The 17,481-nt window shown below is 32.3% G+C and overlaps 1 protein-coding gene across 1 annotated transcript in view; it reads right to left on the bottom strand.

Moving 5' to 3' along the window:
• LOC115891169 (disintegrin and metalloproteinase domain-containing protein 11) overlaps positions 1-17,481 on the bottom strand; it is a 325,656-nt gene that overhangs the window by 74,473 nt on the left and 233,702 nt on the right. The window contains exon 6 of the mRNA XM_030911575.1: positions 12,339-12,485. Within this exon, the coding sequence (XP_030767435.1) occupies positions 12,339-12,485 (147 nt within the window). The remainder of the gene's footprint in view (positions 1-12,338; positions 12,486-17,481) is intronic.

Below are 17,481 nucleotides of genomic sequence, written 5' to 3'. Positions count from 1 at the left end.
TACTGACTCAGATCTGCAAAATGATAAAAATGTATCGGGACAATAGTCTCTGCAATTCTTATTATAACTAGGTATAACAACAATAATATTAGATAACGATATCAACGATGATAATACTGTCGATGTTGATGATAATACCGATGATTATGTTAGGTTAGACTGCGACCTTTTCATCGCTTTCGTAGTCCTTTTCTGATCATTAGGTTACATTTTCCAGTCCTATCATTTTTAAAAAGTTCAGCAACTGGGATTGCTGAGTTTTTTGGAAAAAACGAATTCTTTTGAAAATCAATTTTATTTTTTTCTTACTTTTTAGAAAATCAAAAAACTAATTGCACATTCTCGTAGCCACTTTATTAGTGCTATCTGAAAGTATTTTTAGATTTTCAAATTAGCTGATAATTTATGAGATACAGAGGGCAACATATTTTTTTTTAAATACGGACCTGCATTTTTTATTTCAGGTTTTAAAAGAACTCGGTCTCTTGAGTACAATGATATTCCATACTTTCTATTTTTTTTTTGTTTTGGGTACATTAACTTAACAACAAAACTATTTAATTATTATTTAAAATAATTTCAAGTCCGACTCTGGTTTTTTAAATTATTTAATCTGATTATTTTCATCGCAACAATATTGATCAGTGCTAATTAACAATGAATAAGGAAAATCGAGTCAATTGGAAGATTCAAATAAATAATATCTAGGTCAGCAATTTAAAGATATTATTTTTAACTTTTTTTTATTGTGAATTTGAAATCTCAATGTACTACCTAATAATATGCATAATATTAATCGTAGTTATTATACATATATCAACTTCTACAAACTAGTTTTTAATGCTCTAGTGTTTCGAAAGGGTTAACACCCTCCCTATTGCACACATTTCTTTTTCGTTCAATTTTATGTATAGCCGATCTTCTTATACTTCCGAATGAATTTTGTACTCTTTGTTGTAAATGTTGAGGTGTATTGATTTCACTTTTACAAATAACGTCAAGTAATGCCCCGCCCCTTGGCAACAAGTCCAGGAACCTCGCTGGCCATTATACTGTGCTCCACCATTTCCAATCCATCTTCCGGGGAAATGATTTGATTATGGGATATTTTTTATTATTTTATTATATTTGATTTTCCGTATTCATTGTTTTACCGCACGTCATTGTTAACTTTGTAAGCTCACCAATATTGTAAGGATGAATAGATTAAATATAAAAAAAACAGATCCGAACTTAGTTTAAATAAAGAAATAGTTTATGCCCAACAAAAAAAAACTAAATGTGGCATATCATTGTACTCAGGAGTCCGAGTTCTTTCAAAATCTGAAATAAAAAATGCAAGTCCGTGTTTAAAAAAATTAAATTGGCCTAAGTTGAAAATACAAAGCTAATAGCTTTAATAAAGTGGCTATGAGAATGTGCAATGAGTTTTTTGATTTTCTAAAAAGTTTTTTCCAAAAAAAAAACTCAGTAATCCTTAAAATTTTTAAAACTTTTTTGATGGCATCTTGGTGAACATCCAAAGGCGCAACTTAGCCCCAATTTAACTATGTTCGTATCTATACTCTGTTTTTTTTTTCAGGTAAGATTTCGACAGACGATGACAGAAGAAAAGCAGATGACGTTCCATACCAATCTATTTATTTTACTAAAAGAAGTTTCTAATAATTTTTAAGTTATCTATGGATGGGTTTAAATATAAATCCGTCATGCGTCGTGTCTTGTTGTTTTTAACCAGTTTTATTGGTTTATTTAAAAAATGACAGATCGTATTTCAATTTTATTGGTTTGACGGAATGATGAACGACAAACGGACGCCGATGCGTATGAACTCGCCTTTAGATTTTTGTCATTTTGACGCTTGTCAAAGTCTTGCCAAATTATAGGTTATAATTTTGTGTCAACTTTGTTAAATACCCTGCGTTTTGGAAGATGATGCATTTTGATTCGTATTATTACGTGTGTTTTGTGTCTTTTGAAGTCAAGTGGAGGAAAAATCGAGTGAAAATTAACTGTAGACCCAGAGCACAGTTTATGGTTAATACTCGCTGCCCAGGCAGAAAGTTTTATACACCAATGAAGTTGCCATCGATAAAGTTTGTATACCATTTCGTCGTAGATATGTAAGTGCATCTCGTATATGGTAGAAGGATCAAACTAAACACATACTAAAAACTGGAGTAGCTGTAAAATATCGACATCACACGATAGGTAAATAATGGATTTTAGTACTGCAGAAAAATAATGTCAAAAGGTACTGGTTTAAAATAATTAAGATTAAAGTTAATTAATCAACCTTTAAGGTATAAAATTTGGTAGGTGTTATTATTAATAAAATAGTTTGTTTTATTTACCTATGTTGTTTTATTTATTCCTGTGGAATATTACAAATTTGTATTTGTTTTATTTATTCCTGTGGAATATTACAAAATGCGGGTAGTTTTATAAAGCTTGAAAGTAAATAATAGTTCTTTTTTATATTTTTTTTGGTATGTAGTGTCTTGTTCTTGTTTGTTTTGTATTAACACATACCGTTTTTATTAAATAAAATAACTCGATTACATTTTTTCAGTTTTATATATTATATATATTTTTCAGGTTTTATACAGTTTTTTTCACAATATTTTGAAGTAATAACTTGTCATTTTGTCAATCAAATTTTAAATATATCCTGCTATGCGTTCCAGTTGTACCAACTTATTTCTTTGTAAAATAAAATAAACTACTTTGAAATTACAATGACACACACTATCACTGTCAAGGATCTTCTCGTTGGACAGACTATATTACGGTTTTCGAGATACCAATGCTCGTACCTCGAATCTGTAGCACCCTGTATACCACATCGTCCAAACCGTCGATTTGTTTCAGAACCTGAAAATTTTCGACCTAGCGCAACTTTAAACATTTGAAATGCAAAATGGAGATTACCTATTACGTTTCCAAGCAGGTCCTAATGGAGAACTTTTGTAGTTTGTTTTGTGAAGGGAGGTGGAAGCAGCGCCTATGCAAATGCAAATAGTGCGAGCTAGGGCGAGCGGGAAGTTCGCAATTATTATATTATTTATGGCGAGTGGTTTTACCCCTTGTTTTCAATAAAGCTACGAAGCGCATAAAAAGATTTAAGAGATTAATTTTAGAAACTGCGAGAGTTCCCAACATTTACTGTAAACCCCTCTTGCAATCTGTTTAAAATTTATGCCGTTGTGCTTTCTGTGTTTACCTTTTCACGTGAAAAGTGAACAATAATAAAAAATAAATCAATGACGAGATTATATTAGATGTAGTCATTGTTGTTCTTCTTCTTAAAGTGCCTATCCTCTTTGGATGTTGGCTATCGCATTGATCCATATTACTTTTTTCACTGCCGTTCTGAACAAAGCTGTTGACGTCAATCCGGTCCATGTTCGTAGATTTCGCAGCCACGATATTCGTCTGCGATCTTCTGCCCTCTATTTTCCCCTGCAGTATGAGTTGGAGTAGGCGGTATTTCTCGTTCCGCATGATGTGTCCGAAGTATTCTAGTTTTCTTCGTTTGACATTTACCAGAAACTCCAACTCCTTGTTGATGCGATGTAGTACAGTCTCATTTGACACGCGATGCACCCACGAAATCCTAAGCATGCGCCGATAGCACCACATCTCAAATGCCTCCACACGCTTGCATGATGCGTCGGTAAGGGTCCACGCCTCTGCTCCATATAGAAGGGTTGAGAGCACGTAGCATCTCAGGATTCTGATTCTAGTGCGGACGTCATTGTTATTTAATGTTAACAGCCTTTTATTGTAGGAAATTGAAATTTGGCATGTAGGTTCAGTCCCGATGACAATACATTTTTTGCAAAGCATTACCCGAATTTATGACAGCTGTCAAAATGGCGGCATTTTTGAGGTTTTTGATTTTTTAAAATTCTATTTATGAATGGATCGGGCTGAAATTATATATATAGGTATATATATAGGTACATATGAATAAAAATATATGGGCGGCTATCTTGAGAGTTTAATGACATGTCAAAATTTCAAAGTCAACCGATTTTGATATAAAAATCGATATATAAGATGGCCATGAGCTAAAATGAAAGAAAAAAAAATGAGCTGTCAAATTTGACAGCTGTCAAAAAAATTTCAAAGTTGTCCAATTTTGATAAAAATCGATACATTTATAAGGATGGCCATGGGCTAAAATGAAAGAAAAAAAAATTGAGCTGTCAAATTTGACAGCTGTCAAAAAAATTTCAAAGTTGTTCGATTTTGATAAAAATCGATATATAGGATGGCCATGGGCTAAAATGAAAGAAAAAAAATTTGAGCTGTCAAATTTGACAGCTGTCAAAAATATTTCCAAGTTGTCCGAATTTGATAAAAATCGACATATTGGAAGTCACCTACCCCATAGTCGGTTTTCATTTTATTTGTCTCAAATTTGAACTGTTAAATTTAACAGCTGTCGTTTTTTTTAAGTTCTCCTTTTTTAATGAAAATCGATATACATATTATTAGAATGCCCATAGGAAGTTATTTAAGAAAAAAAAATAGTTTAAGTGTGTGGCACTGAGAAACCAGCATAACTAAAAATCAGAAAATAAATTTTAGAAAAAAAACTTTTTTAAAAACAAGCTTATATTTAAATACACTAAAAAGAAAAAAATAAACTTTTTCTTTAAAAAACTTTTATTATGAACTTATAACGTCATTACACAATTTTAATATTATATAAAAGCTTGTCGCGAGATTTCTCTACATCGATAAACAAGTAAATTAAGTAAAACCTGTGTTTACCCTGTCTCATTTTCAAAGTTTGTGTTATGATAGACCAATAGACAAGGAATTACAAGATAAAGTTGTCTTATCAGATTTTTATGAGTGCAACTCTACACTCAAATCTCGCGACAAACTTTTATATAATATTTAAAATTGTGTAATGACGTTATAAGTTCATAATAAAAGTTTATTTTTTTCTTTTTAGTGTATTTAAATAAAAGCTTGTTTTAAAAAAGTTTTTTTTTCTAATATTTATTTATTGTTAATCTGGCTAATCTAATAAAAAACACACAACCAATCACGGCGCGTCTCGATCTATTTTAGAAAACTAATTTTTATAACACGGGCTTATATTTATTGTACTATTTTGTGAAATAGCACGAAGCAATCAAGGTCAAACGTTGTGGTGGCTTCAGAAAAATAAGTAAACTATAAAGTAAAAAAAATAAGTAAAAAGAGTATGAATAAATATAATTATTTTGTAATGTAGTGTAAGGTAATACAAATAAAAAAAACAAATAAATCGATGGTAGATTAAATTGGCTATTCCTCTAAGGTTACACAAGAATATTTTGTTTTAATCATTGTCTAACATTATTAATTGCAATATAGTAAAAAAATATATTTCCAAAACTTAAAATCATAAACCTGCGGGGCAATACGCAGTGACTAACTGTTCTGGCGGTCCGCCTTTTATAGGTTATAATTCACGGTGTTAAACTATTTAAAAAACCGTTTAATTATTTCTTATTTTTGAATGGATTTATATCAAATCATGTTATTATTATATATAAAAGTATCTTTTATTGACATCGGGTCAATCAATCATTTTCCCAATCAGCTCGATATATTGATGATGTTGCCCGTATTACTCATCAAGTAATACTACTGTTATATTAATCAATTAAGGCCGCGTAAACAGACATAACATAAACAATTTTATATACTAATTCATTATAATAAAATTAAATAATAAACATATTGTAATTATATTCCTGCAGATTGAGTGAAAAGTTTTGTTCTAAAATATCTACTCTACATATTATAAACGCGTGTTCAAATATTAATCTTGTGGAATATAATATATCAACATAAAACTAGATGTATGAAAAAAAGTCCTTTGTCTCGGGTACATATACCGCCACCTTTTGGAAATAGCTTAAAATGAAACAAAAAACGAGGCAACAAGAAACGCTAAAAAAATTCCCCCACGTCCTCCTTACGAGTAGTTTCCAGGCGCTTTTAAGAATCGAAAGTAGGTAGAGACAAACCGAATTGGGTGAAGACAACTGGAAATAAACTGAAATGCGACAAAATTGGGCAACGAAATGTAACCTTGATCTGCTTCGAAGAGTTCTCCGCATAGTGTAGAGGCTGTTTAAGTAGCGTAACACTCCATGCTAACTCGGTTGTGTCCCATTCGATAACCGATATTCATCGAGGTCACTTTTTCTATGATGACGTCCATTAAAAGATTGAAAAAGAAGGGGCTGAAGCTGTCTCCTTGTCTATTGCCTCCTGGTGTTGGTATATGTTATCGATATTTAGCTTCCTGATGATTTTCACAATATTTTCAGGTACTTTTTTCTCTTTCAATATGTCTAATAATGTCAGATAGGCGTACTTTATCGAATGCTTTATTCAAGTCGATGAAACAGATATAGGCTGGTGTATTAAACTCTGTTGCTTTTGCTTTAATTTGTTTAATGATAAATACGGCATCTGTAGTTGATCTATTTCATCTAAAACCTTGTGTTCGTCCCTATTCGTAATTTGTTCCTCCAGTTCTCCTTTCAAAATATTAGTAAAACGTTTCATGGTTGTATTGAGAAGAGTTAAGCCTCTGTAGTTTTCGAGTGTAGTTTTTTGTCCTTTCTTAAATATAGGAATTGTGACGCTTTTGTGCCATTTTTTCAACCAGAGTTTCTGATATTTCGGTAATCTTGTTAAATAACAATCTCAGATATTTTACTAGCTCAGGACCACCATGCTTCAGAAGTTCATTTGTAATATTGTCTGTTCCTGGCGCGTTTCGGTTGTTCAGTTCCAAATAATACACGTGGGTATTTTATATTGCTGCCAAGAATCGAAGTGAAATGAAGTGTTGTAACGTTTTAATAAAACGATACTATTGGCAACCCAACATACACCATACCGAATTAGTTCTAATTTCGGACACTCTGTGGATCGTACTTGCCCTTGTCGGCGCAGAACTAGAGCACAAAATAGAAATCAACTATCAAGATTTCTATTTTGTGACTAGAGCATCTTTTGACTATCGGAAGTCACCATTTTTGATTCAGATTTCGTGGCGTAAACATCGACATACTTATCTGAAGTCATCCGAAAAAGTTTAAACTTTTTAATTCTATTAACTTTTGGAATGTAGTCCTAGTGGTTCCTGGCATTTGGGGAAGGAATCAATTTTAAGTTTTCATGGGTATTTTTGTGGTAAGTTTGATCTTCATCACATTTTTATTCTTTTGGTTCAACCTTATCTCTTTACAGATTTTCTAAACGTGGTTTTGGTTGGCCTGTCATGAATTTATTTTTTTGAGTAAACCCTCAGCATCGCGAGGTAAGTTCTAAAATTGCTAAAATGCATTTTGTGCATAAGTTGTGTCGTTTCCAGGGTTTTACCGTCCAGTTACATGGCGAGTTATATGTCGTGATTGGTGGTTTGAGGTACGAGAGCCTGTATCTATGATCCATGTTTGATTTCCACATGGCTGGTGGTATTGTAAGGGGCTGTTCGAGGCTGTGGTAGATTGGGGATGAGCTTCCACACCTAGCGTCCACACACCATCCAGAAGGACGAGCCAAAGCCTGGAATTGCACCGGATAATCAGACCAGATTTCATATTTTTTTATTAACTCATTTCAAATCTATTTACTTACTGTTGACCAATTACGTAATTAATTATGTAATTATTAGATATCATTTTTGAATTTCATTATTAAAATATAATTTTCTTAATTTTAAATATACAAATTTTTACATATTTTAATATCTTGTCAAGTATTTTGTGATGGTGTCACTTGACATATTTATTTAATTAACTTTTGATTGATTGACGGAATTATGTGCGCATACAACAAGGTTCATGAACTGCGTTAGTTTGAGGTACTTATTTAACTTTATTTTGCGTAATTTAATATTAATATGTCAATGATTTTTGATCAACAAAGCAAATGATACTATTTTTTTTATCATACATTTAAATGTTGATTACTTATTTTTCTTAAATATTAATTCATTTTAAAAAACCTAACTTCATCCACATCAATTACTGTCCTTGTCTAATATTTTTTTAATTATAAATAAATTTAAGTTGCGGTAAAGAGATCTATTATTTCTGAGTGAATGTCCTGGCGCCCAATAATTATTGTTTTATTGATTAATTATAACACCTAATAAAAAAAAATAAAAAAAGAAAAAACGAACCTACGACTGCTCCCAAAGACGAAAAGCTGCCGTTTGCATTGTGTCAAGAAAACGTTACAGTGTTGTTAAGTGTAGGGTTGCTGTTTTAGGTAAAGTGCAAAAATGACGCTCTAACTTAATTACTATCGATCTGCATCTATCGGAGTCCCCTTTTCTAAGGTTAGATAAGCTTTTTACGTTTAATCTGGGCGTCGAACAAGTCAAGACAAGGCGGTTCTCAAAATGAAGCCATATTTTTTTAAAATTTAAAAAAAAATAATTTTTTAAAAAAATATTTTCAAAATTAAATAGCTCGGTTATTATATTAATTTATTTCAAAAATGGTAAAGAGAAAATATGTTTCTTTTGGCTAAATCAATCACCCCTTAAAAACCTAAATGTAACAAAGTCAACAAATATTTTACTACTCTACTATTTTTTTCAAGAATAAAGTTTTCAAGAATTAGGGACGTTTGTTCATTATTCTATTTCCTCCGTCCCAGAAACTCGTTTTTCGGAATTTTTAAATCAACAAAACCCTCGTACAAGAATTCCATCTCCCCTACTCCCTCTTCCCCTGCAACCTCGGGTCGAACTAGGCTTGTTTAGGAGTTGTTGTTGTTCGCTCTACGTAATTGCACGGAAATTTCAACAGGCCATCTGCCAGAATAAAATTTAATAAAATCTCTCGTTCGCCGCTCCGCCAGAAATGTAAAATAAGTCGGTAAAAACGGTCGCTTAATATTCGCAGACACGGCCGACAATAATCCCACGGTTAAATAAACGAAGCCCTGGTACTATTCTGGAAAAAAAAAACTACCGTCTCAATTAAGTCGTAATAGAAGTTTGATTATTCTCGCTCGAATTTCCACCGCAAAATTTTATTTTAATAAAATTCGAAAATCCGCGATTCGTGACCTAGAATTTTGTGGTTGTAAATGTCGATAATTGAGGCATTATCGTCTACCTTATTATCTTGAACATTGAAAACATTGAGATAGATATTGTACGTCTACTGGATTTGTGTCTACAAGCGAAACACACCCCACCCACTCATTACAATGGCTACTTGTTGCAAATTTGTCGAATTTTTATGGACCCTCAACTGGCGTGGTAGGGTTTAGCAGACCCCAAGGAAAAAAAAATTGGCGCCGGAAGACACGTATAGCCGCCCATACTAAAATATCTTAATAAAAAGTTGGTAGGCAGTTCTTTTAGTTTCAAAGTAAGGGAATTTTTCTATTTTTTTTAAACAATATTTCATTTTTTTTTATCTCAAAAACTGCGACTTTGACTGATTTTGATGTTATTACAAATTCTGTTGCAAATATTATTCCTAATCTTAAATTGAAAACCGCGCTTCGCTAGCTACTGTAATTTTGGAGTTATAATTTTTTAAAATTTTTAACCCCCTCCCATACCCCATTACCAACCCCCCACCCCCACCAAAAACAAATTGCCAGATTCTCGGGTGCGACAGTATTTTTGTGCCAAATTTGGTTAAAATCGGTTTAGCGGTTTTTGAGTTATCGTGTTAAATATTTTACCCAAGATCCTTTAATTTTTGTTAAATTAACAAAAGGTGTGTCACAGCCACCTAGATTTTATCAAATAATAAAGTTCTACTGACGCAAAATCGGTAGTAACAAAAAAAAAGGGGAAGGCAACCTAAGAATATTTTGAAGATATATGAATTCTCCATTGAATATCGGAATAATATACTGGTTGTTCTATTTAAAATTAAAGAGTAATTTGCTTTTAAAAGTGGCCAATGTTTAATATTAATTTTGTCTTGCCCTGTATAACATATTACTAGACACTACTAAACATATTAACAATTACGAGAATATCTGTTCGTAACTATTGCTATTTTCAAAATATAACAGATACGAAAATAACAGTTGAATTACATCGATAGCTAGTGATGTGATGTCGTGATCACCACGTTACGAAAGTCAAGCGAGCTCTTAATAGCTGCTATTTCTAAAAAAATAACAGGTACGAAAATAACAGTGCGCTGATAGTGATAGTTCGCGATGTAAACTCGCAATAGCTGTTATTTCTAAAAATAACAGGTACGAAAATAACAGTATGCTCTCAGCGGTAGCATATGATGCGATGTCGGTGTATTCTGCCGCGTTAAGAATTCGATGAAAGCTGAAAATAAATAAAGAAAGCTGATATTTCTAAAAAATAACAGATACAAAAATATGAATTTCGAATAATCGCTCGGCGAAATTCTATAAGACTTTTGAATAAGCAAGTCACTATTATTTTCTTCATTTCCAATGCGTAAACAAGAGTTGACAGATTGTATATGGTAACTATTTGTGTAACTGATTGTATATGGTAACAACACACTTTATTATTTTTATGGCTTATTGTAAGGGAAATGCAGGTATAGATTGGAACAATTATAATCCTCATTTACTGACCTGATACTATAATGATAGTACATAGGCAATATCTGAATAATTATTGGTAGAGATTATTGTAAACCTGTCGCACTAATTATAGCAAATTATCAAAATTCACAAAGCTGCTTCCCTCTCACAAAGAACATTTGTTCATTAGCTTTCAGTTTTAACCATTATTCCCATTTGCACTAAATATTTTGCTCGTTTTTATACAATGAACTGCAAAAGTTTTGAAACAGTATCTGCCTTCAATCGTATTAATAGATAATAATATGTAATTTGAATTTAAAACGGTAAAAGTTGTGCTAGTTGGAAAATTTTTGAGGTTTTTGGTGGTCTAAAGGGGTGGAATAGTCGAAAATGGCTACTTTTACTGGACGGGATTAGTAACTTAATCCAGTTTTAATTGCCAGCACTGACCCCTAGCCCTAATCGGGGGTTCCATTCGGCTGGAGATCTCTGAACATTAAAGTTCCAGTTGTGTGATTTGGCAAATCGTTGTCATCAGTTTTAGAGATTTGCAACATGTAAAATGGACAAATTTATTCATGTATCTCTGGCAGAGACTGAATTAGAAGTTTTAAGAAAACTGCAATATATGTATATCTGTATATCTGTACCCTAAAAGCAAACTATGTTAATTCTTAAATGGAATATTTGAGATATATACGTAAAGTTATTTGTTTACGCTGTATAACAACCGAATATATCAGAAACTTTAAAATTCTTTGAAAATAATACAAACCTCTCATTAAACAGATTATTATCAGCCTATAACTAGAATATATTTTTGAAATATTTCAATTCAATGAAACTAATATAATATTGTAAGATAATATACAAGATAATATTGTGTTAAACATGAACATTGTATTGGAATAATTACCTTTATAAATAAGAACTCTCTGTTTCCTAGTTTTAATACACCAGCTACTTCTATTCATAATCATTTAACTTTCTGCGATGATACTGTTTAGTTTTTAGCCACATATATTTTCTTTTATAAATCATACTTGTTTCACAATAGATATTATTAAACTAACAAATGGATTCTATTCGTACGAACTTTTGAATAAAAAGAATGAAAAAGTCTCATATTATTTATATACAGGGTGACAATTTGAAAACGAACAGTATTTAGCATTACCTCTACCGATGATAGTATGAAAATTTGGCGAAATATGTCAATTTACATATCTAGGGGGACAATTTTTAAGGCATTTGTTGTCGTGTTACTTTCAACCTTTTGACCCCCAAGGCACCTACCCCTAAAATTTTAAATGGCAACCCCTATTTCTTTTACCCTTTTTGTGTTCCTTATAAAATTCTCAAAAAAATAATGCAGTTTATGTAGAATTCTATAAGAAACACAAAAATGGTAAAAGAAATAGGGATTGCTATTTAAAATTTTAGGGGTAGGTGCCCTGGGGGTCAAGGGGTTGAAAGTAACATGACAACAAATGCCTCAAAAATTGTCCCCCTTGATATGTAAATTGACGTGTTTCGCCAAAAATTTTCATACTATCATCGGTAGAGGCAATATTAAATACTTTTCGTTTTCAAATTGTCACCTGCACACAATGCAAAGTGACGACATATTTTGAACTTCTTAAATGTATTGAACACATAGTAAAAGTTGAAGGGGGGGGTTAGGTAAATGTATAGCTAATTTAACAGTTGCTATAATCAAAAATGTATTCTTAGTTTATTAGATTTGAAAAAAAAGTACTGACCGAAAGATCACCCCCGTAAAAGGGATGAATGACGAAGGTCTCGTTGCCCACGTGGATGACCCCGCTCACACCGTTGCACGTGTGGAATGCCGCCGTTGCACCTGGATAGTCCTGCACCTTGCCGTGGTAGTAGCAGTGCTCGATGTCCTACAATACAAAAATAATAAATTGTTTTAATATACAGGGTGGTCCGAACTGTATTCCGGAAACTTTGGCAGCATATTCTGCAGATAAAAATAAGTAAAAAAGCTCGTATAAAGGTATGTCCTAAAATACTTAGTTTTGGAGATACAGGGTGTAGTAGTTTTATCTGTATTTCGATTTTTTCCAAATAATTTCTGAAGTAACGCCAATATTTTGATGAACATTGGTGTCTGGGGGTTTTTGACATGAGAAATTTGATTTTGTTGTCTATATGACTCCTATTTGTTGGAGGCGCCACCTACATATTTTTTAACTGTTTTAAAGAGTAATTACTGAGTAAAAAAAATATATTTACGACATTTTTTACGTAAAAAAGGTCTCTTGGTAAAAATCCCTTCGAATAATGGTTATCGAGATATTTGGAATCGAAATTATTAATACACCTGTCGTTGTTGTTGACTAAATAGTTATTAGACTGAAATCAGAGTTGGGTCGAATACTGAAATCCGGTATTCGAATATGAATCCTGAATACTGTATTCTAAATTGTATTCGAATACTCAAGATTCGAATATAAAGAAAAAAAAATTTTGAATACCACTGCATTTGAATACCTGGATTCATTTAAATATGAATCTTCTTCTTCTTAAAGTGCCTTCTCCATTCAGTGAAGATCGGCAACAACCATGGCAAATTCCTCTCTATTTTTCGCTCTTCTCAGCAAAGTATGTGAGTCCAGGCCTGTCCAATCTCTGATGTTCTTCAGCCAGGAGCATTGCCGTCGTCCGGGTCCGCGCTTTCCCTCAATTTTACCCTCGATGATGAGCTGAAGGAATTCATACTTGCTATGTCTCATGATATGGCCCAAATAGGCTGCTTTCCTCTTTTTTATTATGTCGAGGAGTTCTCGGTCCTTGTTCATTTGGTTTAGAACTCGTTCATTCGAGACACGGTCAGTCCATTGTATTCTCAGCATTTTGCGATATACCCACATCTAAATATGAATACTTTTTGAATATTTCAACCAAAAAAAAACATATCCGTACTTTAAACTTGATTTTTATTTATGTGCTTAAGTTACAAAAATATGGAACACAATAAGGCAACAATTGGAAAAAAATGATATTTTGACATAACCAATTTTTCTATATAACTCTTTTTGTTTCCTAGCCTACTACTCGAATTTTTAGACCATATAAGCTAAGCGGCAGCCAACATAATTTTTTCTCTTAATATCTCCGATTAGAGACAAGATAGAAAGTTGCGGTTTGCGCTGATATTTTGAAAATTTTGTGCTCTATTTAATTGTGCAAAGAAAATTATAGCCTCCTATTTAAATTTCTTATGGAAAAGCGCAATATCTGTTATGATGTCAAACAGCGCCCTCTAGCTATCACGAAAAAAATTATGGAAACAAAATTTATACTGAATATCATTAAGGAGGAAAGGCTCTTTTAAACGAGCCCTAGTTTATTTAAATTGGTTAACCTAAACCTGAGTTATCCTTATTTTAATAAAAGCTGGTTTAACCTTCCCCCACCACCTTATTTTATGAGATAGAGCAAAACACTCTATATCATAAAAATTACAAATTTCTTGATGATTACAGTAGTAATATTTAAAATACCTGTTCACCTGCATATTTTTGAGAAAAACCCTGTTTTCTGATTGGCTATCAGAGAAACGCCCCCCAGCGGATATTTTTCGAACTTGAAAATAATTTCCAGCAATTTCTCTTGGTCGATATACTTATTAGGATTTTTTTCCCAAAGTTAGGCGATAAGTAGTTTCTGAGATACAGCCGGCATCCATTCTTAGTTGGCCACCCGGTACTTTGTCTGGTATCACACACAAATTATAACAAGTATTAAAATTTATAATAAAATACCTAGAATGGCGATACTGCCCAAGTGCACACGTAATATCTAATCGTGATCCTTAAGCGACCTGTCTCGTCTCACGATTTGGCGATGATTAAATTTAACCTGATTGTCGGCATCGCGAAATGAGAACCGTCCGCAACCCCCGCGAACGTGTTTTAACAAGCTTAAGTTGCGTAAAGCGTAACGCAATATTCATAAACAAAATCAAACAGGATTCGAATACCGGGATTCCAATACAGGATTCGAATACCGGGATTCCAATACAGGATTCGAATACCGGGATTCGAATACATGATTTGAATACTGGGATTCAAAAACGGTATTCAGAATCCAGAATACTGATTACTGACCAAAAAAGTATTCAGTCGAATATCAAATACCAAATACACAAATACAGTGTGACCCACTCAAGACCGGGCACCCTTGTTTTTTTCAAGGGTTACGTGATAACTCATCGTTAAATTGGCAAAAATAGGGAATTATTTAACTTAACTGCAGAATTATTAATAATTAATATTTTTAAACGAAATTTGGTACAGAACTGTTTTGGGGGATGCCGAATGTAGGGGTGTACTCAAATTTTTTGAAAAAAAAATCGCTAATATGATTTTGCAAATTTTTCACCACAAAAACTTTATTAAGTAGGCCTTGTTTTTTGTGAATTAACATGAAATTGAGCCCTAAAGTACATTTTTTGAAACTTTATATTTGAAAAAAAAATCATCAAAATCGGACTATAAACACAGATTTTATGGAGGGTGCCCGGTCTTGAGTGGGTCACACTGTATATTCGAATAGTATTAGAATAGTATTCGAATACCAGTCAAAAGTATTCTGAATAGGATTCAGAATACCGAGTATTCGAATACTACCCAAGTCTGACTGAAATCATAAATTTGAAATGTTTTTCTGCCAAAAGTTCAACGAAAACTGTTTTGTCATCATTTTTTGGCAGAAAAATTTATGATTAATTTACAAAAATAAAATTTTTCCACATTTATTATTTCATTTAAATAACTATTTACTCAGCGTGTTCATTTTTTGTTAATAATGACATGTATTGTTAAGTAAAAAGTCACGCAAATGTATATTTTTTCACTCAGTAGTTTTATACAGGTACGGACGAAAAGTTATTACTCTTTAAAACAGTTAAAAAACATGTAGGTGGCGCCCCCTACAAATAGGAGTCATATTGACATCAAAATCAAATTTCTCATATCAAAAAAAAACCCAGACATCAATTTTCATCCAAATATTAACGTTACTTCACAAATTATTTGCAAAAAATCGAAATAAAAATAAAACTTCTACACCCTGTATCTCCGAAACTATACCAACGTTTTTACTTATTTTTATCTGTAGAATATGCTGCCGAAGTGTCCGGAATACAGTTCGGACCACCCTGTATAATCTTCTTTTAATCTGAAGTAAAAGTTACATTACCTGGATAAATAAAGCCAATCTTTAACTGGAAAAAGCGATCCTCTCCAACGAGTTAACTATTTATTATCGAAAAGTGTTTAGGGAAAAGAAGAGGATATCGACTGTAATTTATGGCCACTTTCGGTTATTTACAACAGGAACGAGCTGCATTTTACGTGCTCCCGGCACGACACACAGCGCGCCCTTTTGTTAAATTTTTAAATTAAATTGAAAAATAGAGCAAACGATTTGGACTTTTTTAATCCTTTTTCTACGGACCTTACAAGAAAGATACTGTATTATAAAAATAATTGATTAATTTTTATAATATATAAAATGGTGTGTTTTATAAACATACACACTCACCGGCACGAAAAACGGGCACGCCTTAAAACTTCTTGTGTTTTAAAGTTTATATACCGGGTGGTCCGAACTGTATTCCGGAAACTTTGGCTGCATATTCTGCAGATTAAAATAAGTAAAAAAGTTCGTATTAATGTATGTCCTGAAATGCTTACTTTAGGAGATACAGGGTGTAGAAGTTTAATTTTTATTTCGATTTTTTCCAAATAATTTATGAAGAAACGTCAAAATTGGGATGAAAATTGGTGTCTGGGAGTTTTTTGACATGAGAAATTTGATTTTCATGTCAATATAACTCCTACCTGTAGAGGGTGCCACCTACATATTTTTTAACTGGTTTGAAGAGTAATAACTTTTTGTCCATACCTGTATAAAATTACTGAATAGAAAAAAATTAATTTCCGTGACTTTTTACGTAAAAAATGTCACTTGGTAAAAATCGTTACGAGCAATCGTTCTCAAGATATTTAGAATGGAAACAGTCAATACATGTCATTATTGACATAAATTATTAAACATGTTGACCAGGCCCGTTTCTGGGGTATCTGGCGCCTACGTGCAGCATTCTTTGGTGCGCCCTTTTTATATTTAAATCAATTATATATTTTAATCTTAATCTCAAAAATTTAAAGAATTTATATTCTGCGACAAACGAGCAATATGTTAATTGTAAATGTAAAAAAAACTATTCTAATTAAAGTATAAAAACATTTATTAAATAAATAAAACAAACAAAACCACAAATATTTAGTAACAAAAATAGTACTCTAAAGAACCATTTTATATGAAATAGATAAAAACAATAAACTAAAATTCGGAAATAATACACATGTATTGATTTCTTTCGAAAATCGACAACTATGAAACTATGAACCCTTTCTGGACACAAACGGTACATTGTGAGATAGTAAATTGTAGAGAGAAACAAGCGCTATAATATAGGATACAACAGTTTAATGAACAGTGCTTTTCGTAGTATCAATAAAATGAAAAATATACGAAATAATATACATGTACTGATTTCTTTCGAAAATCGACAACTATGAAACTATGATCCCTTCCCCGACACAAACAGTACATTGTGAGACAGGAAATTGTAGAGAGAAACAAGCCCTATAACATAGGATACAACATTTTAATGAAATCAAATCCATAAAATCAATAAAATACAAAATATACGAAATAATATACATGTACTAATTTCTTTCGAAAATCGACAACTATGAAACTATGATCCCTTCCCCGACACAAACAGTACATTGTGAGACAGGAAATTGTAGAGAGAAACAAGTCCTATAACATAGGATACAACATTTTAATGAACAGCGCTTT

The sequence above is a fragment of the Sitophilus oryzae genome, unplaced genomic scaffold (genome assembly GCF_002938485.1).
Source record: "Sitophilus oryzae breed Bouriz unplaced genomic scaffold, Soryzae_2.0 scaffold_971_pilon_pilon, whole genome shotgun sequence".
Classification (NCBI taxonomy): Eukaryota; Metazoa; Arthropoda; class Insecta; order Coleoptera; family Curculionidae; genus Sitophilus; species Sitophilus oryzae.
Note: the sequence above shows the minus strand (reverse complement) of the source record. Positions and strands in the feature narration are given on the sequence as shown.